The 27,387-nt window shown below is 38.9% G+C and overlaps 1 protein-coding gene across 1 annotated transcript in view; it reads left to right on the top strand.

Annotated features, from left to right (window-relative positions):
• The first annotated feature begins 5,727 nt into the window (after window positions 1-5,727).
• Window positions 5,728-27,387, top strand: part of LOC129402473 (hyaluronidase PH-20-like) — a 50,652-nt gene continuing 28,992 nt past the window's right edge. Inside the window, exons 1-2 of the mRNA XM_055129185.1 lie at window positions 5,728-5,829; window positions 19,486-19,591. Of these exons, the coding sequence (XP_054985160.1) occupies window positions 5,728-5,829; window positions 19,486-19,591 (208 nt within the window). The remainder of the gene's footprint in view (window positions 5,830-19,485; window positions 19,592-27,387) is intronic.

The following is a 27,387-nucleotide window of genomic DNA, read 5'->3' as shown; positions in this document are numbered from 1 at the left end:
AGTATTCGATATGCCAAAAACAGTAACAACAAGTCTCACAATGGAGACGTTACTGGTGTTACCTCGAGTAAATCGATGTACAATGGGATGACTGTGCTGCTGGCAGTTCTACCATCAGGGTCTGATCTCAATGATTACGTTATGTATGATTTACATGCATTCAACCCAGGTCAGACATGATTTCCCACTGAATTGCGGACTTATTAGTGCCTGATCATTGAGAGACCTGATCAGCACCATATCCCCAGGGACTTTCACTGATCTAATAGCGTGATTGACTGAGAGAAACATGAGTGACCCATGGAAGCTTCCTGAGCACCGTTTCGTGACCCTTTTCTTCCAAAAAGATTTAAATATTCCTACAATGATTTACATAATGTTGCAATTGGGGCTACAAACTCATCTGATGGCTCTGAACCCATGCCAAACTGGAATTTGTTGCCTCACAAATTTGTTGAATAAAATTTAATTGGAAATTTGTGCAGAAAGAGAGAAAATGGAAAAACAATACACAGAAAATAATATGAAGAAAATGGTATGCACATATAAATTTAATTTATTAGTCAATAGCCAGGATAGGAGAGTAAATTAAATGCCCCACAGGAGATGAATACCTAAAGAAATATATATATATGTATATATATATATATATTTAGAGAGAGAAAGAGAGAGAGAGTAGTAATATGCAGTCACAAAATTAAAGTTATCCAGTTCACAGCTATTTGAATGGAATTGGAGGGAGTTGTGCTGAGTGAATAGGCAAGAGGCAGAAGGTCAAATACCGAATGGTCTCAATTATATACGATATCTCAATAAACAGACCAAGGGTGTGCACATTATCAACCAATAATAAAGCTTAGATAATGAACTACAGACCAGAATTTAGGTTGTGAAGAAAGGGTGGGAGGATTTACAATGATCAATCAACACGTAATGGTTATAAAGGTGTGGAGTGTTGGGGAAGGACCAGATTAACATAGTGATGGGTAGAAAGTTACATGTACATTGGTTCAGGTAGTTTGAGATATCTTTGTACACAGGTATTGTAAGTTTAAACACTTATAATCCTATGGCCTAAATAATAATAATTTTTAATTTAAATCTGTAATGAAAGAGGAAAAATTACACTGAAGAACCTCAAACACAAAGTATCATATGAGAATATTCCATTAAAAGTGGAAAATCTGGGATAAAAGGGAAATTCACTAGAGAATTAAAACCTCTTAAGACAGATCCAAGAGAAGAGAATAACTTGAAAAAATCTATTACTATTAATGAAAGCAAGACAACACTAAAATTCTCCACAAAACAAAAACCCATATTCAGATGGATTTCCTACTGCGTTCTTCCAAATCGTCAAAAGGAATACATTACAAATCCTTCATTTAAATATATTTTTTATGAATAGCCATGAGATGATATTTTGATTTACATCTCCCTGATTATTAGTAATTTAGATCATTTTTTTCATTTAGGAAGTTTCAGTTCATTTCCTGTCCCCAGTTTTTGATAGGGTTGGAAATTTTTTCTTGTACAATTCTAGTAATGTTCTTTATATCCTGGATATTAAGCCCTTATCTGACTTTAACCCCACCACCTAAGGGGTTAATATCCAGTTTATGTTTGGTATATCCACACAATAGTATACTATGAAGTTGTTAGGATAGATGAAATCATGAAATTTTCTTATAACTGAATGGACGTGGAAAAAACTGTGAGAAGAATTTTTTCTCATTCAGTGGACTTTCTCTGTATTTTGGTCACTGTTTCTTCTGAGGTATAGAAGCTTCTTAGTTTAATGTTGTGCCTTTTGTTTTTGTTTGTTTCTACTTGCTTGGTCAGTGGTGTTTCATCCTTAAAGACGCTTATTTCTGGGGCTGGAGAGATAGCACAGCGGGTAGGGTGTTTGCCTTGCACGGGTTCAAATCCCAGCATCCCATATGGTCCCCTGAGCACTGCCAGGGGTGATTCCTGAGTGCAGAGCCAGGAGTAACCCATGTACATTGCCAGGTGTGACCCAAAAAGCAAAAAAAAAAAAAAGACGCTTACTTAGCTTTAATGTTATGGAGAGTTCTGCCTACAATTTCCTCCATGCACCTTGTGGATTCAGGTCTGATATTCAGCTGGTTAATTCAGTTTGATCTGATTTAAGTGGTTTTGACTGAGGTCAAATTTAATTTTTTCGAGGTAGCTGTCCAATATTCCTAGCACAGCTTGTTGAAGAGACTTTCCTTGTTCCACTTCACATTTCTTGCTCCTCATCAAAGATTAAGTGATCATATACTTGAGAGTCTGTGACTGAATATTCAACTCTGTTCCATTGGTCTGTGAGTCTGTTTCTAATCTAATCCCATGCTGTTTCAATTACTATGCTTTGTTATACAGTTTGAGATTGGGGAAGATGATGGTCCCCATCTTTTATACCCTGCAATCTAAGGATTCCTTTAGCTATTCATGGGGATTTATTGTTCCTTATGCATTTCAGAAGTATTTTATCTATGTCTTTAAAGAATGTCAAGGGTATCCTTAAAGGAATCAAATTAAATCTTTATAGTGCTTTGCGAAGTATTTTGATCATGTTAATCCTCCCTATCCATGAGCAGGATATGTGTTTCTATTTTGTAGTGTTCTCTCTTATTTTTTTAAGTAGTGTTTTGTAAGTTTCTTTGTATAAGTCCTTCAACATTTTAGTTAAGCTGATTCTAAGGCATTTTATTTTCTGAGTCACTATTGTGAACTGGGTTGTTTTTTGAATGTATCTTTCTTCTCTTTCATTGTTTGTAATAGGAAAGCCATGGACTTCTGGGTGCTGATTTTGTGGCCTGCCAATTTAGTATGCTGATCTATTGTTTCTAGGAACTTTTTTGTAGTGCTTAGGATTTTCTCATTATATTATCACACTGTCCACAAATAGTGATAGCTTGACCTCTTCCTTTCCTATCTGTATGCGCTTGATATATTTTTCCTACCTAACTGCTATGGCAAGAACTTCCAGTACTGTATTGAATAGGAGTGGCAAGAGTGACAAACCATGTGTTGTCCCTGATCTAGAGGGAAGGCTTTCAGTTTCTCCCCACTGAGAATGAAGCTTGCAGTGGGATTGTTGTAGATGGCTTTGACTATATCGAGGAAAATTCCTTCTAAAGCTCTTCTGAAAGCAAAAAAAATTCTTGGAAGATTCTGTGAAACCCAGATCATCTTATACCAACAGCCAACAGAGACATTCCCAGCAAAGAAAACTTCAGAAGACCATACCCTCGAACCGGGGCCCTCTGCACCTCTGCTTCCCAGGCCCCCGTGCCATGCACTCATGTGTGCTTTTCTTTAGGGCCACAGCTTTGCTTCCAGTGCCAACTGTGTTACCCCAGCTGGCACCCCACCCACTTCACAGTAGTGGGCATGGCCTCCGCATAAGTTGGTGTGGTCTATTTTCAGCTGCAGTTATTTTCCCCTGTTCTAGATTCTGGACTCACATTTTCATCTCCATCACCTAATTCTCGAGACAATATCCTGGCCATCACAAACACATTAGGCCAATAGTCCATATCCTATTTCATTTGCACCATAATATTGCCATCACAACAAACTATACAAGTTATATTAAAGAACAAATATTATGAGAGCGTCATTAGAAACCTCAAATAAGATCCTGAGGAGCACCTGAGAGGCAGGTAAAACTCAAGAATGCGGAAAAGGTGATCACCATCGATCGAGCTCATCCAGAACCCTTTCTTGCAAATAGAGGGGATGACTGATAGGGAACTTGAAGATCCTACCTCCAAACTACCTCAAAAAACCTGAAGAAACAATGAAAATCCCCACCAAGAAGAGAAGATGATGAGAAAGGTACAGACACCTCAACCAGCATTACCCACAAATACGATCTCTCTCATAAAAATTCAGAGGTGAAATATTGAAGATATTCAATGAACTCAAAGAAACGTATCAATAGACATCCAGCAAATTAAAGGAGGACATGAAAGAAACAGTGGAATGGACAGGGGAGAAAATACTGGAAGAAATGAGATCAGAAATAAATAAGCTACAAAAAGAAGAGTCACAAATAAAGGATTCTTTAGACAAAGTTAAAAATGCAGTGGGTGCCCCTCAATATTAGAATGGCTACAGACAAAGACAGAATCAGTGAGCTTGAATATGAGCTTCAGGAGGCTTACAGGCAAAAGCAAGCAATGGACAAAGACCTCAAAATAGTTTTTAGGTGAATAAGAGACCTAGGGGATGATTACAAGAAGAACAGCATTAGAATCATCAGAGTACCAGAAACACAGGAAGACAATCCCAATAAAGAGCCACAGTTAAAAGTATCATTGCTAAGAAGTTCCCAGAGCTGGAGAATGCAAGCATCCAGATCATGTAGCCCGAAGAGTGCCAGCTAAAAATACCCTAGTAAAAAGAGTCCAAGACATATCATAGACAGAATGATGGATGCCACAGATAGAGACACAATACTTCAAGCAGCAAGGTCAAAGAAGGAAGTCACATAGAAAGGATCACCCCTTAGATTTACAGCATACTTATCAGAGGAAACCCTCCAAGCCTAATAACAATGGGGGCATATAGTGAAAAAACTCAATGAAATGAACGCCTTAACAAGAATACATTATCCGGCTAAACTCTCACTCACACTTGAAGGAATGATACACTATTTCATGGATAAACAAGAGCTCATGAATGTCACAGATTCAAAACCAAACTAAAAGGAAAGACAAAAGGGGCTACTGTAAGATAAGAAAAAAAACCCTAAAATCACAACATACCCCTACAGGAAGATGGCACAAAAGCCCATGACAATAATCACCCTCAATTTCCATGGCCTAGATGCACCAATTTAGAGACACAGAGTGGCAAAATAGATGGAGAAACTGAACCCAACATTCTGCTACCTACAAGAAACACATCTGAAGAGTCAGATCAAACACAGACTCGAGTCAAAGGGTGGAAAACAAGCCTGCCAGCAAACAAGTCCCTCAAAAAGCTGGAGTGGCCATTCTAGTATCAGATAACATCGATTTTAGTTTAAAAAGATTAGAAAGGGACAGTGAAGACCATTTTTACTAATTAAGGGATATATACAGCAGGAAGTAATAACATTCCTAAAAGTGTAGGCACCTAATGAGGGACCAGCTAAATATGTAAAACACCCGCTAACAGATTTTAAGGACAACATTGCTAGTAACACAATAGGTGTCAGAGACTTCAACTCTGCCCTATCACCTCTTATAGATCAACAAGATTAAAACTCAGCAAGGAAACAATGGCTTTGAAGGAATAGATAAAAAAGAGAATGCTAATACTTCCATACAGTTCTTTGCATCCCAAAAAGAAAGAATACACATTTTTTTCCAGTGCACAGGGAACATTCTCCAAAATAGACCACGTGCTGGGTCACAAAACATACCTCAATAGAATCACCTAGATAGAAATTGTATCAGCTATCTTTTTAGACCATGATGCACTGAAAATAGAAGTTATTCATGAACAGACACGAAGAACCAAATAAAACATCTGGAAATTAAACACCTCATTGTTGAAACTGACTGGGTTTGGACAGAAATCAAGAAATAAATCAAAAGATACCTGGAAACAAATGAGAATGAAGATAAGAGTTACCAGAACCTATGGGATGCAGCTAAAATCTTGTTAAGGGCAAAATTTATTGCTCTGAAAGCATTCCTCAAGAAGGAAGAAAGGGCCTACATAGACAACATGACTTCACACCTCAAGATCGTAGAAAAGGACCAACACAAAGAGCACAAACCAGGCAGAAGGAAAGCAATAACAACTCTGAGAGCAGAAATGAATGACATGGTAACCCAAAAAACAATCCGAAAGATCAATGAAACCAAGAGCTGGCTCTTTGATAAAATAAACAAGATTGATCAACCACTAGAAAGGCTCACAATGAGAGAGAACCCTAATAAACCAAATCCGAAATAAAGAGGGGGACATCGGGGACTGCCAGGGTGGGGGTCCGGGTCCTCGGGCTGCCTGCCTCTGTGCGTGCCATTCTACTCAATCACTCCCCTTTGCCAGGTAACTTGGACTCTAGATTGTGCTCTCTTCTTCCTGCCCCTCTGAAAGAATTCTCATGTCGGCTCCGCCCAGCCTGGGGGACTGCCAGCTGGGGGTCCTCAGGCTGCCTGCCTCTTTGCACTTTGTACTCGTCGACTACTCCTCTTCGACGGGTAACCCCGACTGCAGATCACACTCTCTTCTTCCCGCCCTTCTGAAAGAACTCTCAAGCTGCTCCAGCCAGCCTGGGGGACTGCCAGGGCGGGGGTCCCGGTCCCCAAGCCACCTGCCTCTGTGCCTGCCGTTCTAGTCAACCACTCCCCTCCCAGAATAATCCTGGGGTCCAGCCCATTGGCTGGTGGGGGAGTGTCCTCTACATCAGGGGGCGTGGCTTCAAATGGGGGCGTTGGCCACATTTGGGAGCACAGGCCTCTGAGGCGGCCGCAGTTATTTTCCCCCCTCTCCTATACTGCACACTTAGGTCACAAATCTCTATGATCTATGTATTTGAAGAATAAGCTGATCATCTCAATCATTATACACCAATAAGCCATTAACACTTCCTAATTCCAGAAAAAGTGTCAGCAACACAAGAAAGTACACAAAGTTCTTATAAACAGATCATAGCCTCAAGCCTTGACTGAAGGCCTGCATAAACTAGGAAGATTGCACTAATGTAAGGAACTATTACAGAAGGGGGAAACGATTACCATTATCCATTTAGCTCACTTAGAATCCCCTCCTGGAGCATGAGGAATAGTGATATAGAATCAGGAGCTTTCAACTCTATTGTTCCATAACAATATGAAGAAACATCGAAAAAACACACGACAAAGAGAAAATGAAGAGATTCCAGAAACCTCAATAGAGGTCACCCACAAATACAACCTCCTCTCAGATAAAGAATTCAGAGAAGAAATTGTGAAGATGTTCGAGGAACTCAAAGCAACCATGGAACGGATAACCAATAAACTAAGGGAGGATTTGAATACAACCATGGAACGGACAATCAATAAACTAAGGGAGGATATGAACACAGCCTTGGAACAGACCACCAGGAAAATACAGGAAGAAATGAGAGCAGAAATTTCACAGCTACAAACAGAAGTCACACAATTAAAGGAATTGGTAGATGAAGTAAAAAGCTCAGTAGTAGCCCTCAACAGTAGAATGACTACAGCAGAAGACAGAATCAGTGAGCTTGAATATGAGCTGCACAAAGCTTACAAACAACAACAAATAATGGCAAAAGACCTCAAGATGATTCTAGGGCGAATCAGAATCCTAGATGATGACCTCAAATAAAACAACATAAGAATCATGGGAGTACCAGAAGCACAGGGAACTAATCCCAGTGAAAAAAACACAGTTAAAAACATCATTCCTAAGAAATTCCCAGAGATGGATAATGCAGATATCCAGATCCAAGGAGCGCGAAGGGTGCCAACTAAAAGGGACCCCAACAAAAAAACTCCAAGGCATATCATAGTCACAATGATGGATGCCATAGATAGAGACACAATACTGCAAGCAGCAAGGTCAAAGAAAGAAATCACATACAAACATACAAAGGATCACCCATTAGATTTACAGCAGACCTATCAGAAGTAACCCTCCAAGCCCGAAGTCAGTGGTGGGATCTCTTGAAAAAGATCAACGAAATGAACATCTCACCAAGATTACTCTATCAGGCTAAACTCTCACTTAAACTCGAAGGAGCCGTACACTATTTCTCAGATAAACAACAACTCAGGAACTTCATAGACTCAAAACCAAACCTAAAAGAAGGTCTAAAGGGGCTGCTGTAAGACAAAGAAAAACTCTAACAAGAACAACAAATCCTACAGAAAGATGGCACATAATCCCATGACAATAATCTCTCTCAATGTCAATGGTCTAAATGCACCAATCAAGAGACACAGAGTAGCAAAAATGATTTGGAAAGTAAACCCAACTTTCTTCTGCCTTCAAGAAACACACATGAACAGTCAGAGCAAACAAAGGCTCAAAGTCAAAGGATGGAAAACAATCCTACAAGCAAACAGCACCCTCAACAAAAGGTGGGATGGCCATACTAGTAACTAACAACATAGATTTCTGGAACCCAAGGAACCCAAGGAACCCAAGCCAGACCAAAGGAAATAAATAATAAGACTTAGAGCAGAAATTAAATATGGGGAAACCCGAAAGAGAATCCAACAGATCAAAGAAACAAAGCGCTGGTTGTTTGATAAAATAAACAAGATTGATAAACCGCTAGCAAGACTCACAAAGAAAGAAAGAGAGAGAACCCTAATAAACTGATTCAGAAATGAAAAGAGGGATATCACAACAGAAACCAATGAAATTCAAAAGATTGTTAGAGATTACTTTGAAAATCTCTATGCCATGAAACAGGAGAAGCTAAAAGAAATAGACAAATTCCTTGATTCCTACAATCTCCCAAAACTGAATCGAGATGACTTGGAATACCTGAATAGACCCATCAATATCAAGGAAATTGAAACTGTTATCAAATATCTTCCCAAAAACAAAAGCCCAGGCTTGGATGGATTCACTAGCGAATTCTTCCAAATATTTTAAGAGGACCTGTTGCCAATTCTTTTCAAGTTATTCAAGGAAATTGAAGAAACAGGGACTCTACCAAACAGTTTCTATGAAGCTCATGTCTCCCTAATACCAAAAGCAAACAAAGATATCACTAACAAAGAAAACTACAGCCCATTATCCCTGATGAATACGGATGCAAAGATTCTCAACAAAATACTAGCAAAAAGAATCCACAACTCATAAAAAAAATCATACATCATGATCAAGTAGGATTCATCCCGGTGATGCAAGGATGGTTTAACATTTTGAAATCAAACAACATAATCCATCATATCAACAAAAGTAAAAGTAAAAACTATGTGATCATTTAAATAGATGCAGATAAAGCATTTGACAAGATCCAACACCCATTTATGAAGAAAACTCTCACCAAAATAGGCATAGAAGGAGCTTTCTTCAAGACAGTCAAAGCCATCTACCACAAACCCATGGCAAGCATTATCCTCAGTGTAGAAACACTAAGGACCTTCCCTCTAAGATCAGGGACAAGACAAGGATGCCCACTCTCACCACTTCTGTTCAACATAGTACTGGATGTACTTGCAATAGCAATTAGGCAAGAAAAAGACATTAAGGGTATACAGATAGGAAAGGAAGAAATCGAGCTCTCGCTATTTGCAGATGACATGATTCTATACCTAGAGAATCCTAAAACTTCCACTAAGAAACTCCTAGAAACAATAGACTCGTATAGCAAAGTAGCAGGCTATAAAATCAATACCCAAAAATCCATGGCCTTCCTATACGCAAATAGCTAGTCAGAGGAAAGTGACATTAAAAAAAATCCCATTCACAATTGTGCCCCAGAAGACCAAGTACCTAGGAATCAGCCTATCTAAGGAACTAAAGGATCTCTACAAGGACAACTACAAAACTCTACTCAACAAAATTAAGGAGGACACGAGAAAATGGAAATATAATCCCTGTTCATGGATAGAAAGATTTAACATTGTCAAAATGGCAATATTCCCCAAAGAACTATACAGATTCAATGCGATCCCTATAAGGATACCCATGAAATTCTTCAAAGAAATTGATCAAACACTCCTAAAATTCATATGGAACAATAAACGCCCACAAATAGCTAAAGCAATTCTTGGGAAAAAGACAATGGGAAGCATCACCCTCCCCAACTTCAAACTTTACTACAAAGTGGTAACAATTAAAACAGCATGGTACTGGAACAAAGGCAGAGCTGCTTATCAATGGAACAGGGTGGAATATCTCTACATGCAACCCCAAATATATGATCATCTGATCTTTGATAAGGGAGCAAGAGATGTGAAGTGGAGCAAGGAAAGCATCTTCAACAAATGGTGCTGGCAAAATTGGACAGCCACATGCAAAACAATGGGCTTAGACCTCCACCTAACACCATGCACAAAAGTCAGATCAAAATGGATTAAAGACCTCAACATCAGACCACAAACCATAAGAGAAATTGAAGACAAGGTCTGAAAAATTCTCCACGATAATGAAGCCAAGGGTAACTTCAAAGATGACACAGATCTGAGCAATCAATTAGAAACAGAAATAAACAAATGGGACTATATTAAACTTAGAATCTTCTGCACCACAAAAGATACAGTGACCCGAATACAAAGTCAATCTACAGATTGGGAAAGGATATGCACCAAATATCCATCTGATAAGGAGTTGATGTCAAGGGTATACAAGGCACTGGTTGACCTCTACAAGAAGAAAACATCCAACCCCATCAAAAAATGGGGTGAAGAAATGAACAGAAACTTTCTCAAGGAGGAAATATGAATGGCTAAAAGGCACATGAAAAAATGCTCTTCATCACTAATCATCAGGGAGATTCAGATCAAAACAACTATGAGATATCACCTCACACCACAGAGAATGGCTCCTATCCAAAAAAACAAAAACAACTGCTGTTGGCATGCTTGTGTTTAGAAAGGAGCCCTCCTACACTGCTGATGGGAATGCCGACTGGTTCAGCCCTTTTGGAAAACAATATGATCACTTCTCATAAAATTAGAAATCGAGCTCCCATTTGACACAGCAATACCACTCCTGGGAATATACTCCGGAGAAGCTAAAAAGTATAGCCAAAATGACATCTGCACCTGTATGTTCATTGCAGCACAGTTTACAATAGCCAGAATCTGGAAAAAAAAACAAATGCCTGAGAACAGATGACTTGCTAAAAAAACTTTGGTACATCTACACAATGGAATACTATGCAGCTGTTAGAAAGTATGAAGTCATGAAATTTGCATATAAGTGGATCAACATGGAAAGTATCATGTTGAGTGAAATGAGTCAGAAAGAATGGGACAGACACAGAAAGATTGCACTCATATGTGGAAAATAAAGTAGCAGAGAGGTAAGAGCTAACAATGATGAAACCTCTGGCAGAAAGCCCTCTGAATTTAGTCACAAAAATACTAAAATACAGAAATCTAGAACCTCGAGGCCGCTACTGTGGCCACACAGCCTCAAATCTCTTCATTCTCAGCAATGGAAAACAAATTATCAAATGCTTCCTTTCAAGCAGGTTCGACTCTGGAGGGGGGAACTCCAAACAATAATAGTGAGATTTTTTGTTTGTATGTAATCAAAGTAAAGAGAAAGTAAAGTGAAATTTATCAGCTACACAGGCGGGGTGGGGGGCTGGGGGGCGGGGGGCAGGTGAGAGGTTTATCGTGGTTCTTGGTGGTGGAATATATGCACTGGTGAAGGGATGGGTGTTCGAGCATTATGTAACTGAAACTTAAGCCTGAAAGCTTTGTAACATTCTACATGGTGATTCAATTAAAAAATTTTTTAATAAATTATATTTAAAAAAGAATATTTTGAGTGAAATATTTTATAAACATATTTTCTACAAAGTAATCAGATGTACAATTCTCTAGTAATATTTGAGTAACTCCTAAAGTTAATAATATTTGCTGATTTCATTAGTTAAAATTTTAATCTGTTTGAGGAATGCTTGTACTTTATACCTTACTGGTTATTTTGACTTTGATATGTGTGTTTATTAGGCATTAAATTTGCTTTTGTGAATTGCTTTCCATTATTCATTAGATTGACCTGCATTGATAGAATAATAAAAAGACAGCAATTTATGGAATGTTCCTAACAAAATATTGCATGACCTCCTGAGCATCTCTGACTGTAAATATGGATGCCTTTGAGCATCATTTATTTGGCTGTGGTGGTCCACAAACACTATCTGGGTGAACCTTGGGGTCTCTACGACTTAGGTTAAATAGTCCCACATTTTGAGGCCTTAATGTTGGATTGTCCAGTGCTGTTTACTAAGTTTAAAAATGAGTGTCTCCTGCACTCTTTGCTGCTTGGAAAGCCCAACAAAATAGAAAAAAATATAATAATCTTACCTTTGATAAATGTCACCATGTGGCAAAACATCTTTTATTCATGTGCCTAATCTCTTTCTTGAACCTCACTTTTTTGGGGATGGGATTTTTCCATGCCATTTTTATGATACCAAGGAATCCTTCAGACTTCATTTTTGTTTTGTTTAGATCACACTTTTCAGTGCTCAAAATTTTGGAGTTACTGCTTCACGGTTCAGAGGATCATAAGGATGACAAAAATCAAACATGGGTTGATCCTGTGCAAAGCTCTCACCCTTCTCACTGTATTTTCTCTTTGGCACATATCTTGGCTATTCTTGGCCAGCTGAAGTGGGAATTCACTGTGAGGGCCCCAAATGTGATCCTGCTCACACTCTGATGCTTTAGTTTATGGTCCAATCTAACAATGCTTAGGGACCTCCTGTGCTGCACTGCTTACTCTCAGGGGACCATGTGATGCCGGGAATTATAACAGTGCTGACCACATGCAAACTATGCATCTTAAATCCTGTACTCTACTGCAGCTCGATAAAACATCAATTCAAAAAAAGGCAATCACAACCCATATTATTTGATTAATATTTGATTGGACATTGCTAAATGGTAAGAACATTTATTTAAGCTGATTCACTGTATTATTAACATATCTTAAAATTGCCATTATTTTAATTGTATAATCAAATATTTGATCAGAATTAAAATTTCCATATTTTCTCATAAAGTGTTTTACAACTGATTTTTTCTAATCAAGATTCAAAGAGTTCTAACAATGGAAATTAATTGATATTTCTTGGATACTATCTAGTCTATGGATTTGTCTTTTCTCCCTGCAATGTATTTACTGAAGACTGTTATGCAATTCCTTATAGATACACACAGAAGAGATATTGTTAAATGCAACCTTTTCACGTATTTAAAAAAAATTAGTACTTATATACAGCTTCATAAGATTTAAATGCATGTATGCATGTGTGTTTGTGTTGGTGTGTGTTTTCCAGGCATGTTATTGGGGGTTGCTTCTAGTAGTCCTTGGGGGACCCTATTGTGCTAAAATTAAAGTGAGTCTACTGCATGCAAAGTATGCAGAATAATCCTCTCAGCTATATTCTAGTTCTAAATATATAAGTTTGATAGGTATTCTTTGTTGTGTTCTTTTTTTTTGGCAGGAGATTCAGGATGCTCGAATTTCTTTATAGTTCTATGAATGTGACACTTCAGCTACACAGTTACTCAACAACTGTTTATTAATAATTTACTCCTCATTGTTAAAATTTATTATTTTATGAAGGTTTGCAATGTAGTGATGTTATGTCTATGAATAAAGTTCTACCGCTTTTTAGTAATTAATTGAAAATATTTTGGAAATCAAAACAATCTCACTGTCTGCTATACTTAGACACAATTTCTGTGGAGAAAAAAAGCAAGAGGAATTCTTTCTTCTTTCTCTTATTTATAAAACGTCTATATTTTTTGGTTTGCTACAATACCCATTTATAATCAATACTTTTTTATTGCTTGGTTTTACTGCTTATTGACTACTGAATAATTAAATTATCTCAAACTGGTTAGTAAAAAAAAGGGGGGACATCACAAGAGAAACCAAAGAAATTCAAAAGTTTATCAGAGACTACTTCGAAAGACTCTATGCCAGCAAACAAGTGAACATAGAAAAAAATGGATAAATTTCTAGATTCCTGTCATCTCCCAAAGTAGAACCAAAAAGATCTGCAATACCTGAATAGACCTATTAATATCAAAGAAATTAAATAGTAATCAAAAATCTTCCCAAAACAGAAGCCCATGCCCAGATAGTTGCTCTAGCAAATACTTCCAAACATTTAAAAAGGAACTATTGCAAGTTCTCAAGCTTTTGCAGGAAATTGAAGAAACAGGCTCTCCCAAACATATCTCCCTAATATCAAGAGTAAACAAAGACACCACAGGAAAAGAAAACTACAGGTCGATATTTCTGATGAACATGGATGCAAGGATCTTCAACAAAATATTAGCAAATAGAATCTAACAACTCATCAAAAATTTCATACACCACGACGAAATTGAATACTTCCAGGGATGCAAGTATGGTTTAAAATTCAGAAATCAATCAACATAATCCATCACATCAATAAATGAAAAGATAAAACCATATAATAATATCATGAGATGCAGAGAAAGTGTTTGACAAGATCCAGCACCCGTTTATGATGAAAACCCTCACCAACGTGGATATAGAAGGGACTTTCCTCATTAAACTTAAAGTCATATACTACAAGCCTATGACAAGTATCATTCTCAAGAAGGAAAAGCTAAGAGCCTTCCCTCTAAGATCAAGGATGAGACAAGGATACCCACTCTGACCACTTCTGTTCAATATAGTATTGGAAGTACTTGCAATAGCAATTGCACAAGAAAAGATAGTAAAGACGTTCAGGTAGGAAAGGAAGAAATTAAGCTCTCACTATTCACAGATGATACTATACTATATACAGAAAATCCTAAAACCTCTACCAAGAAACTTCTAGAAACAATAGTCTTGTATAGCCAAATTGCAGGCTATAGTGCCCAAAAGTCCATGGCCTTCTTATATGCAAATGATCAGAGAGAAGAAAGTGATATAAAAAAGCAATCCCCTTCAGAATCATAGCCCAAAAAAATCAAGTACCTCGAATTAGCTTAACAAAGAAGGTAAAGTACCCTCTATAAATAAAACTACAAAACACTATTTAAAGAAATAAAAGAGGACATGAGGAAATGGAAATAAATCCCCTGCTCATGGATTGGGAGAACTACATGGTCAAAATGCCAATGCTCCCAAAATCATTATACAAATTCAATGCAACCTTATGGAAACCCATGACATTCCTCAAAGAAATGGAGCAAACACTCCTGAAATTCATTTGGTATAAAAAAAACCATGACTGGCCAAAGCAATTCTGGGGATAAAGAAGATGTGAGGTATCACATTCCCCAACCTCAAACTCTAATACAAAGCGGCAATAGTTAAAACGTCATGGTACTGAAACAAACAAAAGCAGAGATGCAGACCAATAGAACAGAATTGAACATCCTGACACACACCCTCACATATATGATGATCTAATCTTTGATAAGGGAGAAAGAAATGTGAAATGGAGCAAAGAAATTCTATTTAACGAATGCTTCTATCAAAACTGGACAGCTACATGCAAAAAAATTGGCTCAGAACTCTACTTAACTCTTCACTTAACTTTCTCATTCCAGATATGAGTGTGGTATGGCAAGAGAAATCTAAGCCTACATGTCTAGATAATTCTATCTAGAAACATAAGATTGCATAGACTCAAATTTTAAAGGTTGGAAGAAGATTTCTTCTTTGTTCACTGAGGAGAGAATTAGTAGGTTAGTTTCCTAGGATCTGAGTGGAGGACATGAGAGTAGTGAAACTGAAGATAAACCTCAGACACTGTCTTTCGAAGAAAATAAATAAGTGGGAGATGTTGCAAGCAAAACAGAATATGTGGATTCACATCCTAAATATTGTCTATGTGTAAGAATTATATGTAATAATTCTATTAATTAAATAATTATAATTAGCTTGTAAGGCATTTGCCTTGCATACAGCCGACCCTGGTTCAATTCCTCTGCCACTATCTGAGAGCCTGGCAAGCTATGGAGAGTACCTCGCTTGCATGGTGGAGCCTGGCAAGCTACCCATGGTGTATTCAATATGGCAGAAACAGTAACAAATCTCTTAATGGAGATGTTACTGTTGCCCTCCGAGCAAAACGATGAGCAATGGGATGACAGTGTCAGTGGTACAGTGATGTTAAATCACAATAATACTAGTGGAAACTATCTGAATTCTAATTTATTATGACTACCTGATAATTTTATTGTATACCTTATCATCAGTTGTTAAAAAAGAGAACATATTTGTTTGGATATCTTTAAAGTGATGAGCACACAAAGTAATTATACTGACTGGAATATTACAGGTGGCACCCTTGAGTTACTTTGAGGAATACTTTGTTCTGAGTTGCTCAAGCCTGAAATGTGAGACAAGTTCTCTATGTAGCTCTGATATCATGTCTCTGTTATGAGTGTACCAGAAGCTTGTGATCCTCAAAATATACTTCACCAGCACAGAGCAGATATTCAGTTACATACCTTACATTCAGAAATAAATTTCCAATGAATGTACATTCTGTGTTCAATCAGTGACAAACTAAGTGAATAAAAATATACTAAAATAGGGTGAAGGGATAGTATAGCGGTAAGGCACCTTTGTGTGTGTGGGTGACCCAGCTAAGATCCCCTGCACTCCACGTGGTTCCCAGGAGTGAACGCTGAACTCAAATCTGAGAAGAAGCCTTGAGCATTGCTGCGCGTGGCCCCAAAAGTCTCCTAAATTATCTGAATTCAAATGTCTAGTGATTTCTAAGGATATAAAAGATCAAAGGCTCAAAATTTAAGACTTGGAAGATGATATCCTGTTTATTCACTTAGGGAGAGATGAGAAGGCCAGAAGCCTAGAAACAGAGCAGAAGATGGCAGAACACAGGCGCTGAAGACACTGTCTTTCAGACACAGAACATGAATAGAAGATTTTGCCAGAAAATGAAGAATTTTCTATTTATCCAGTGTACATGAACTCTTAAGCCTTGATATTTGGTATACTATTATGAACGTAAAAGAGCCTGATAAATGAAGCTTCACACTTCATTTAAGCTTCAAAATTAATTTTAAAAAAAAAACCTCAAATCTTTGTGGCCACATGTATAATTCCCAAAAGATTAAAGGGAGAGCCCAAAGTGAAATATTTGATTCATTAATTCCTCTCATCACCCATACCATAAACCCTCAAGATATTTTTGTGGAACTGCTTAATGAAGTAATAATACACTTCCAAGTAGTTATGCTGAAAAGGAACATTTACTACAAGAGTTGTTGAAAGGCTTATTCAACAGCATGATTTACTGAAAAATTTCCAGTGTCCTTCCTGCTTTCTCTAGTGTTCTCATCAAAGATTGATATCATATCAGAGACTCTCTTATCCTCAGAGTGAGACTACTGACTCATTTATATTCCTGAGGCACAAAAGAAATTCAACTTGGTATTTCTTAAAGATTCTATGTGTAGAATGAATGTTTCTATAATAGTGGTTACTCCCAGCTGGAAAAATAATGGTTGTGGAGTTTTTTTCAACTGGTTGGCCTGAGAAGTCTGAAAAAAATAATTTGTTCTATGAGTGCAGAATTTAAATTTATATGAGAATTGGATGTCTGGATTTGTTTTATGGCACCTTAAGAAGATGCTCTTGGAACACCAGGGTGCAAGAAGAACATTGTTATTAGTATGCCAACTCTAATGCATGACATAAAAGCAACACACAAACATTATTAAGCATTTCTGGTTGGGCTACCATCCATGTCAGTGTCTTTGAACATTCAGTGACACAATGGAGCGTAGCTAACTGGAACAAGGAACTAAGTGCCGGCTTTCTGACTGAGAAATAGGCCCTCCACCCTCAAGACATCCGGGGGTGGAACCAGCTCCTCTCCGACCCCAACAAGGCCCCAAGTTGCTGTCCATGAACAGCTCCTGGCTCCTGAGCAACCATGATCCCAGAGACACACAAAACAATCTTTTAACCCAGCAGCTTTCGGCAGAAATCCCGCCAGACTTATGACTAAAATACCAGAAATCCAAAATGCTCTTTATATCAGCAATAGAAAACAAATTATCTAATGATACCTTTCCGGAGGTATATTTCTTGGGGGAAATTCCAAATAACAATGGTGGATAAAAAATCTTTCTCGAATATTGAATGTGATCAAAGCAGAGAGAGAGCAGGGTGGAAATCATCTGCCACATAGGCAGGGAGGGTTGAGATGGGGGTATACTGGGGTTTGTGGTGGTGGAGTGTGTGCACTAGTGAGGAGATGGGTGTTTGATCATTATATGAGAAAGACTTAGACTATAAAACTTTGTAACTGTTCTCATGGTGATTCAATTAAAAAAAATAGGCCCTCCACCATTTTCTTAGAAATATTTAAGACCTGGATATTTCATAAATTCCAATGAAAAAATTTATACTAGAATTGTAACTAGGTTGACCTTCTTAAACTTTTTCTTGGAGAAGGCTTTAATTTAAAAGTAGAGAATCAAGATAATCCTTATGTGCACACTTTCTATGCACATAACATAAAAGCTGCTTTCATTATCCTTATATATGAATACAGACATTTGGCCACAGAAGAGGTGAGTTACTTTCTTTTAGTCCCACAGCAAATTGACCGATCTATTTTTTGGCATATTTGGGACCCTAAACTGTGTCCCAGGGAACAGGAGTCTGGAAGATCATTGCAAAGGCCAGAGATGTGCCTGCTTTAGTGATGTAGGTTATCCAGGCCTCATACCCTGATGTACAAGAGGCCATTTGGTGCCTGGACAGAAAGAATGAAATCCTGTACAATCTTCATACTGCTTTCATGAAATGACATAGAAATTAATAGAAATTATTCAGGAGTTTCAAATTTAACAATCTTACAAAAAAATCACCCCAATCCAATCACATCACATATCCTGAAAATGAATTCAAGTATTATAAACAAAACATTGCACAGTGCAATTTAGAGGGGATGAAAGTTTTTTCTCTTTACTATATACACATATAATATATATTATATTACAAGAGTAGAGAGAACCTCGATCAAGAAATATGTGTTTAATTTTTTTTCAAAATATTAGAGATAAAAGTGCCCCAAGACAGCAAGAGGGATTGAATGGTGAGAAGGCTCTTTTCTTGCATGCAATAGAACTGGGCTCATTAGTCTACATTCCATATGATCTCCTGCATGCTAGGAGTGATTTCAGAGCCAGAAATAAGCCCTGAACACCTTCAGTGTGGCCCAAAGCAACCTCTATAAAGTTCTATAGGGTTTTGATTGGAATACTGGTAGATTCCTAGATCAGTAGAAAAACAGTCATAAATAGTGCTGTATTAGCCAAATATGCCATTTTTAAGTACTTAAAATTGCAAGACACTGCATTTCTCTTCTATGTTATCTGACATTATCTCCTCAGATATAATTATTGAAACTATTGGCATTTATCTGTTTTACTCAGGGGGGCTTTTAACATTATATGAGCATTAATGTTTGCAAAAAATCACTTGTATAACTTGTGCCACTTGTAATCCCGTTGATTTTTTTATATCAATTCCTCTTTGGGATACCCTAATAGTGTTATCATCCTGTTTTCGTAGGGCTCAGATCTCGAGTCTTATGTTAGTGCAGGAAGAAAGGTGGAATTGAAAAGATGTGCCCAGAGCCGGACACACTTCTTCAACACTCTTGAAGGCGTTCCATGCTTCAATGAATAACGTCATTCCTCATGTTGAGTTCTCGACACAGGTACCCATAGCTGCTGCATTCGGAGATGTTCGTTCCATTGAGAGCAAATGGAACGTCAGGTTCTAGTTCGTTTTTCATGAACACTGTTTTGTTATATTCAGCGGCAGTCCATCCTTTCCACACATGCAGTCCAAGTTGGACGGCCTTTGTGCCACTTGGCTAATGTCTGGTGTTATGATAACGATGTCATTCAGCAAGGCGGAGGTGGTATAGTTGCCCATCATCTAACTTCACACCCATTCCTTCCATTCCAATTTTTGAATGACGTTCTCGAGGGTGGCACTGCAGAATTTCAGTGATATGGTATGCCCCTGCCGAAACCCTCTTTACGACAATAATGACTTCCTTGTAGTATGGTGAGATGTTGGTGGTGAATGTGTAATACAGAAATAAAGTAATAAAGTATTCGCAACACTCACCTGTCCTTCGCCAACTACAAGACCAAGATGATTGCCCCCCCCCCATGTCCTGATGGATCTATCACATCTACCAGAAAGGCAATGGAGAAGATAATTAAGAACATCTACTTGGACCTCTGAAAGCCACATCCACCTGCCCATATACCAAATTCTGCAGGATGGATATTTCATTCCCCAAATTCTCACTTCGAAATCCGACACATCATTTTGTCAGTAAAGACAGGTACAGCACCTGGTCCAGACAAGGTCAGACCCGAACATCTGAAGAATCTGTTGCCAGTACAAGTCAATACTTTGGGTCAGCACTTCACAGGCTACCTGTCTGAATGCAAGGTTCTCTCCCATTGGAAAACCAGCAGGACTGTTCTGTTGTTCAAGAAGTGAGACATCCTTGACATAGGCAACTATCGCCCAATCTGCCTGTTGTCCTTTGTCTAAAAGTTTATTACTCAAGTTATTCTGTATAGAATAGGCAGAACACCAGACAAAGGTCAACCATGCGAGCAAGCTGGGTTCTGAAGAGGAGTCAGCACAATTGACCATATCCACACAGTGACCAAACTCATTGAATTTTCTGGAGAGTTCAAGATGCTGCTCTGTCTAACATTCATCTATTTAAAGAAGGCCTTTGATTCTGTTGAGACTGAAGTGGTCATGGAAGCCATAGCCAAACAGGGCATTTAAACTCAGTACACCAAGATCCTCTGCGAGCAGTATTGCAAAACAGAAGTGAAAATTATAAATGAGTGGTAATATTTTGTTGTCTCTCCTGTCATTTGTGCTTTATTTCCAAGATTAATGATGAGCTTGGTTTTGTCAACTTCTATAGCAACTGCTTTGCGTTTTAGAGCACACAGCGTATATTCCAAGATGAAGTATTCCTGGATTAAATGGAATCTCAATGTCTAGTTTTATAAGGAATGTCCATATTGTTTAACAAAATGGTTGAACCAGTTCGCATTCCCACCAACAAAAAAGGAGAATTGCTTTCAAGATGAAAGTGCTTTATCATGCATTTCAGTGTGCTTATTAGTAAAAGCAAATATAGATGATGCAACAGAGGATTTCTTTTAATTTTCTCTTCTGATCCAACTTGCCCATAGTGTGAGTGTGTTGTGGAAAGAGAAATCTAAGGCTAAGTGTCTAGTTGTTTTTTTCTGTGACATAACTGTTTAAAGATGCAAATTTTAAGACTCTGAGGATACTTTTTTTATTTTTACACTAGGAAGAAAATGAATAGCTCTCTAGTCATTAGAGAGAATAAAATAGTGGAAAGAGTTGCTAGCTAGAGAAAGAATTTTCTTTTCTTCTAGAAATATCCTTCTATGGACTTATCAGTGTATCACTGTCATCCCGTTGCTCATAGATTTTCTCGAGCAAGCAGCAGTAATGTCTCAAATGTGAGACTTGTTATTACTGTTTTTGGCATATCAAATATGCCGTGGATAGCGTGCCAGTCTCTGCCATGGGGGTGAGACACTCTTGGAAGCTTGCCAGACTCAGTGACAGGAGGAATCAAAACAGGGCCAGCCGTGTGTAAGGCAAACACCCTACCCACTGTGATATCACTACAGCCCATGTGCACTTAAATTCCAGATACTTGGGACATTATATTTATGTGCTATACTTATATGCCCTAAGAATAAGACTATAATCTTATTTAAGCTCCACAAGTTTTATTGAAGAAACCTGGAATCTGAATAGTAATTTGTCTGATTGGACAATGATAAGAGTGATAAGCAAAATGTGCAAATCAGAATATTTGAAAGAAAAAAAAGAGACTTGTCTTCCCCATAGCATAAAGCCTCAGTTTATATAAGATTCAGTGAAACATTCATTAAAAATAATTATACAGTTCCAAATACTAAAGACATGTAACATATATAAACAGAGATGCTGTCCAACACTGTGATTTATGGGCATAAATTGACCTCCAATCAACACTGTAATTATGTATGGGGTGTTGGGGTCTCAGCAGCAGCTAGCCTGAGACTTTGACCAAGTCCCCTGGCCCTGAAACAAGAGCCAGCCCTGTTTACAAAGACTCTGGTGCTCACTGCTGTGCTCCCCATGCATGGGCACTCTGGTTGAGGGTGAGGGGCATAACTGTGACCACCTACCCATACTGATAAAGCAGTCCTAAGCAGGATATGCAAATCATTAGCTGATATCTGTATGAGCCCAAAGGGATGTGCTCTATGTGCCTTGCAGGAGAATCCCAGCGCAAAAAGCTTTATAAATACCTCTGTGTAAGGGCCAATAAATGGAGACTATTTGAACACCAGACTCCCCCCTCAGTGCGATCTGCAGCTTCAGGAATCCCAGTGTGAGCAGAAGTCCAGGGTAGAGGCTTCTCCCCTTCCATCTCCGTCTCCCAGAAGGGAATAAGTCCAGCAACTTCAGGGGATCATACTCATTTGCCTGGGGCGACTGGCCAGGACCCTGACATGGGGAAACACCAAGAGTTAGAGAGGAGTCTTGCCCACCATTGCCTTGCAAAGTTTTCTGTACACAGGCTTTACCCACTATGACAAATTAATTGCTTGAGACCAAGTTTACTCTTATTGTTTTATTTTCTAATGTTGGACAATTACAGAGATTGACATTTAAGTTGGCATTCCCACTGCCACCTCACATGCTGGATTCACTTAATAAATTTTTGTTTATATATTTAAATGTAATTAATTTCAATGGGGATATTACTATGTTTCCCAGAAAGTTCTAGGGCAGAGATAATCTTAATAATACCACAAGAGCAAGAGGTGAAATATGCCCTCAAAAAAGGGGTAAGTTAACATAATCTTTCCTCTGTCCTGAAGTGCAATAAGTGGCTAAGCTAGACTTTTGCAGCAAGCTGGTACCCTGAGAAACATATTCTGTAGAATAAATGTGGTAGACGGAAACTTCTAATTCTTTAACCACGTGGTTAGCAATTTGGGTAACATTGAGTGTGAGCCAAAATTTGCCTACTAGAAAAAAATATAGAATTCAGATAACTATTATCACAGTAAATGATGTAATTTTAAGTAATTGTAAGTCATTTTAACTAACACTATATTACAGAGAAAGACTAAAGAAAAACTAAAATGCCTGTATGTACTTTCAATGCACGTACACTGGCATGGAATCATCCATCGAGGACATGATGGTACATGCGTGGAAGATCAAGTATGACATCATTGGTCTGACCGAAACAAGAAGTTATTGATCACATTGCTCCATTTTTATACTGGAAAAGAATTGTTCCTCGAAACATGTGACAAAAGAGGTGTTGTTAGTGTTGGTGCCCTTGTCAACATGAACTTGGCCATGAGCCTTGATTCATTTGAATGCCTAACAACCCGAATCAAAAGATTAAGCTTGAATAGATGTAACTATTACTGCAGGCAGAATCTATCTGTATTGTCTGTGTACCAATATCCAACTACAATGAACAAGAAATTGAGAAGTTCTATATGGAACTGAGAAGTTCTATAACGACCACACCTTCTACAAGATCATTGTTGATGATTTTAATGCCAAGATAGGACCGAAATTGTTGCCTGAAGTATCCAGGTTAAGACCCATGGCCTAGAATGGAATGATCAGGGTTAGAGACTGTCTGAGTTTTTCATGTCAACCAAGATCATGCATAGTAACTCACAGTTCCAGAAGGCCGATTCTAAAGGCTGGACATGGAAGTCTCCCGGTGGACAGTTCCACAATGAAATTGACCGCATCATATTCAATCGTAGGTTTTGCCTGACCGATGTCGCTGTTGTCCCAAAATTCTAAACGGGATCAGACAACCGTCTCCTTCTTGAAAAATTCTACTTTACACAGCGGGGAGAAAGGTCTGTGAAGTTTAAGTTTAAGAAAAGAACTCCCAGAATGACCACCCACCGGGAGCTCTTTGGCACTTTTGGCAGCTACGTGGATAGATGTGGCCCTTGAAAATTTCGAGAAAGATTACGATTGACTGGTTCAACACTTTCATGACTGCATGAAGAATGCCAAGAGAGAGAAAGCCACAAACAATTACCTGTCTTTGGAAACTCTCCAGGTCATTCTTCAACATTGGTTGGCACAAGCCTCAGGCAACCATAATCTAATGTCTGAGTTCGCAAAGCTGTGCAGAGAAGCGATAAAGGAAGACCTCAAAGAGAGAAAAGCAGCCATGTTGGCCAATGAGGCAAGAAGCCAGGAAAAGTCTTTGCAACGCTCGCCTGTCCATCGCCAACTAGAACACCAAGAAGACTGCCCTCTGATGTCCTGATGGATCTATCACATATCCCAGAAAGGCAATGGAGAGAATTATTCACAACTTCTATTCGGATCTCTTTGACAGCCATGTCCACTTGTCCACATACCAAATTCTGCAGGATGGATATGTCATTCCCAAAATCCTCCCTTCTGAAATCTTGCATGCGATTTCATCGGTAAAGGTGCGCACAGCACCCAGTTCAGACAAGGTCACACCCGAACACTTGAAGAATCTGCCGCCAGTACTCATCAATACATTGCCTCGGCACTTCACACACTACCTGTCTGAATGCAAAGTTCCATCCCAGTGGAAAACCAGCAGGACCGTTCTGTTGTACAAGAAGGGAGACATCCATGATATCGGCAACCCAATCTGCCAGCTGTCTGTCATCTACAAGTTGTTCACTCGTTTCATCTGAATAGAATAGGCAGAACACTAGATGAAGGACAACCATGCGAGCAAGCTGGGTTCTGAAAAGGATTCAGCATGATTGTTCATATCCACACAGTGACCAATCGCATTGAAGTTTCACAAGAGTTCAAAATGCCTCTCTGACTAATGTTCATCGACTTAAAGAAAGGCTTTGATTCTGTTGAGACCGAAGTCGTCATTGAAGCCCTAACCACACAGGGCGTTCAAACTCAATACATCAAGATCTTCAGTGAGCTGTATTACGGATTTACCACCAGGATCTCACCATTCTACCAGGAAGTGATCATTGACATTAGGCAGGGGGATACCATTTCACAGAAAATCTTCAATGCCGCTCTCTAGAATGTCATGTGATGACTGGAATGGGAGGAAATGGGGGTGAACTACACCACTTCTGCTTCACTGATGACATCATTCTCATAAATCCAAATATAAGCAAGGTAGCACAAATGCTAGCCAACTTGGACCCAAGTGTGGAAAGATCAGACTGCAGCTAATTCTCAACAAAACTATGCTCATGAATATCTAACTAGTCCCTGACGCTCCATTCGCTCCCAATGGAAAGAACGTCTCCGAATGCAGCAGCTTTGTGTACCTGGATTGAGAACACAACATAAGGAATGACTTGGTGCCAGAACTGTGCAGGAAGAAGAGAGCAGCGTGGAAAGCCTTCAAGAGCACGAAGAAGTGGTTAAGAGGACGAAGGATCTCCGACCCCGGGTACAACTTTTCGAATCCACTGTTCTTCTTGTGCTAACTAATGCCTCAGAGACCTGAGCTCTATGCAAACAGGATCAGAACACAATTTGGGTATCCCAAAGAGGAATTGGAAGAGCTTTGAAAGAAGCATCACGTCTCACTCAATTGAGAGATGGAATCCGGAGCTCCAACCTTCGTCAATGATCAAGAATCAGAGATACTCACCATCCCCAACCTCAAACTTTACTACAAAGCAGTAACGATTAAAACAGCATGGTACTGGAACAAAGGCAGAGCCGTAGACCAATGGAACAGGGTGGAATATCCCTACACACAACCCCAAATGTATGACCATCTAATCTTTGATAAGGGAGCAAGAGATGTGAAGTGGAGCAAGGAAAGCGTCTTTAACAAATGGTGCTGGCACAACTGGACAACCACATGCAAAAAAATGGGTTTAGACCTTGACCTGACACCATGCACAAAAGTCAGATCAAAATGGATTAAAGACCTCAACATTAGACCACAAACCATAAGGTACATTGAAGACAATGTCGGCGAAACCCTCCACGATATTGAAGATAAAGGTATCTTCAAAGGTGGCACAGAACTAAGCAATCTAGTAAAAATAGAGATCAACAAATGGGACTACATTAAACTAAAAAGTTTCTGCACCGCAAGAGATACAGTGACCAGAATACAAAGACTATCCACAGAATGGGAAAGGATATTTACACAATACCCATCAGATAAGGGGTTGATATCAATGGTATATAAAGCACTGGTTGAGCTCTACAAGAAGAAAACATCCAACCCCATCAAAAAATGGGGCAAAGAAATGAACAGAAACTTTACCAAGGAAGAAATACGAATGGCCAAAAGGCACATGAAAAAGTGCTCTACATCACTAATCATCAGAGAGATGCAGATCAAAACAACCATAAGATACCACCTCACACCACAGAGACTAGCACACATCCAAAAGAACAAAAGCAACCGCTGTTGGAGAGGATGTGGGGAGAAAGGGACCCTTCTTCACTGCTGGTGGGAATGCCGACTGGTTCAGCCCTTCTGGAAAACAATTTGGACGACTCTCAAAAAATTAGATATTGAATTCCCATTTGACCCAGCAATACCACTGCTGGGAATATATCCCAGAGAGGCAAAAAAGTACAATCGAAACAACATCTGCACATGTATGTTCATCGCAGCACTGTTTACAATAGCCAGAATCTGGAAAAAACCCGAATGCCCCAGAACGGATGACTGGTTGAGGAAACTTTGGTACATCTATACAATGGAATACTATGCAGCTGTTAGAAAAAAGGAGGTCAAGAATTTTGTAGTTAAGTGGATGGGCATGAAAAGTTTCATGCTGAGTGAAATGAGTCAGAAAGAGAGAGACAGACATAGAAAGATTGCACTCATCTATGGTATATAGAATAACAGAGTGGGAGACTAACACCCAAGAACTGTAGAAATAAGTACCAGGAGGTTGACTCCATGGCTTGGAGGCTGGCCTCAAGTTCCGGGGAAAGGTCAACTCAGAGAAGCGATCACCAACTACATTGTAGTCGAAGGCCATGTGAGGGAAGGGAGTTGCGGGCTGAATGAGGGCTAGAGACTGAGCACAGTGGCCACTCAACACCTTTATTGTAAACCACAACAGCTAATTAGAGAGAGAAAACAGAAGGGAATGCCTTGCCACAGTGGCAGGGTGGGGTGGAGGGGAGTTGGGATTGGGGAGGGTGGGAGGGACACTGGGTTTACGGGTGGTGGAGAATGGGCACTGGTGAAGGGATGGGTTCCCAAACTTTGTATGAGGGAAGTATAAGCACAAAAGTGTATAAATCTGTAACTGTACCCTCACGGTGATTCTCTAATTAAAAATAAATAAATTAAAAAAATAAAATAAAAAAAAAAGAATCAGAAATACTGTCTCGTTTGCCAAGACATCAAAAATGAGATGGGCCGGACAGGTAATGTGATTCAGAGATGAAAGTTGGACTAGAGCACTAACCGACTGGATTCCACAGGATGTCAAAAGACCATATGGCCAAACAACAACAAGATGGTAAGACTTCTTCATTAAAACCCTGAATGAAAGTTTTGAAGCTCTTCCTGTTCCTGGAGTGAGCAGATATCATTGGGCTACACTAGCACGTGATAGGGACATATGGAGACTTTACTGGCACCCGCTCGAGAAAATC

This window comes from Sorex araneus, chromosome 1 (assembly GCF_027595985.1).
Source record: "Sorex araneus isolate mSorAra2 chromosome 1, mSorAra2.pri, whole genome shotgun sequence".
Lineage (NCBI taxonomy): Eukaryota > Metazoa > Chordata > Mammalia > Eulipotyphla > Soricidae > Sorex > Sorex araneus.
This window is presented reverse-complemented; position numbering and strand designations above follow the sequence as displayed.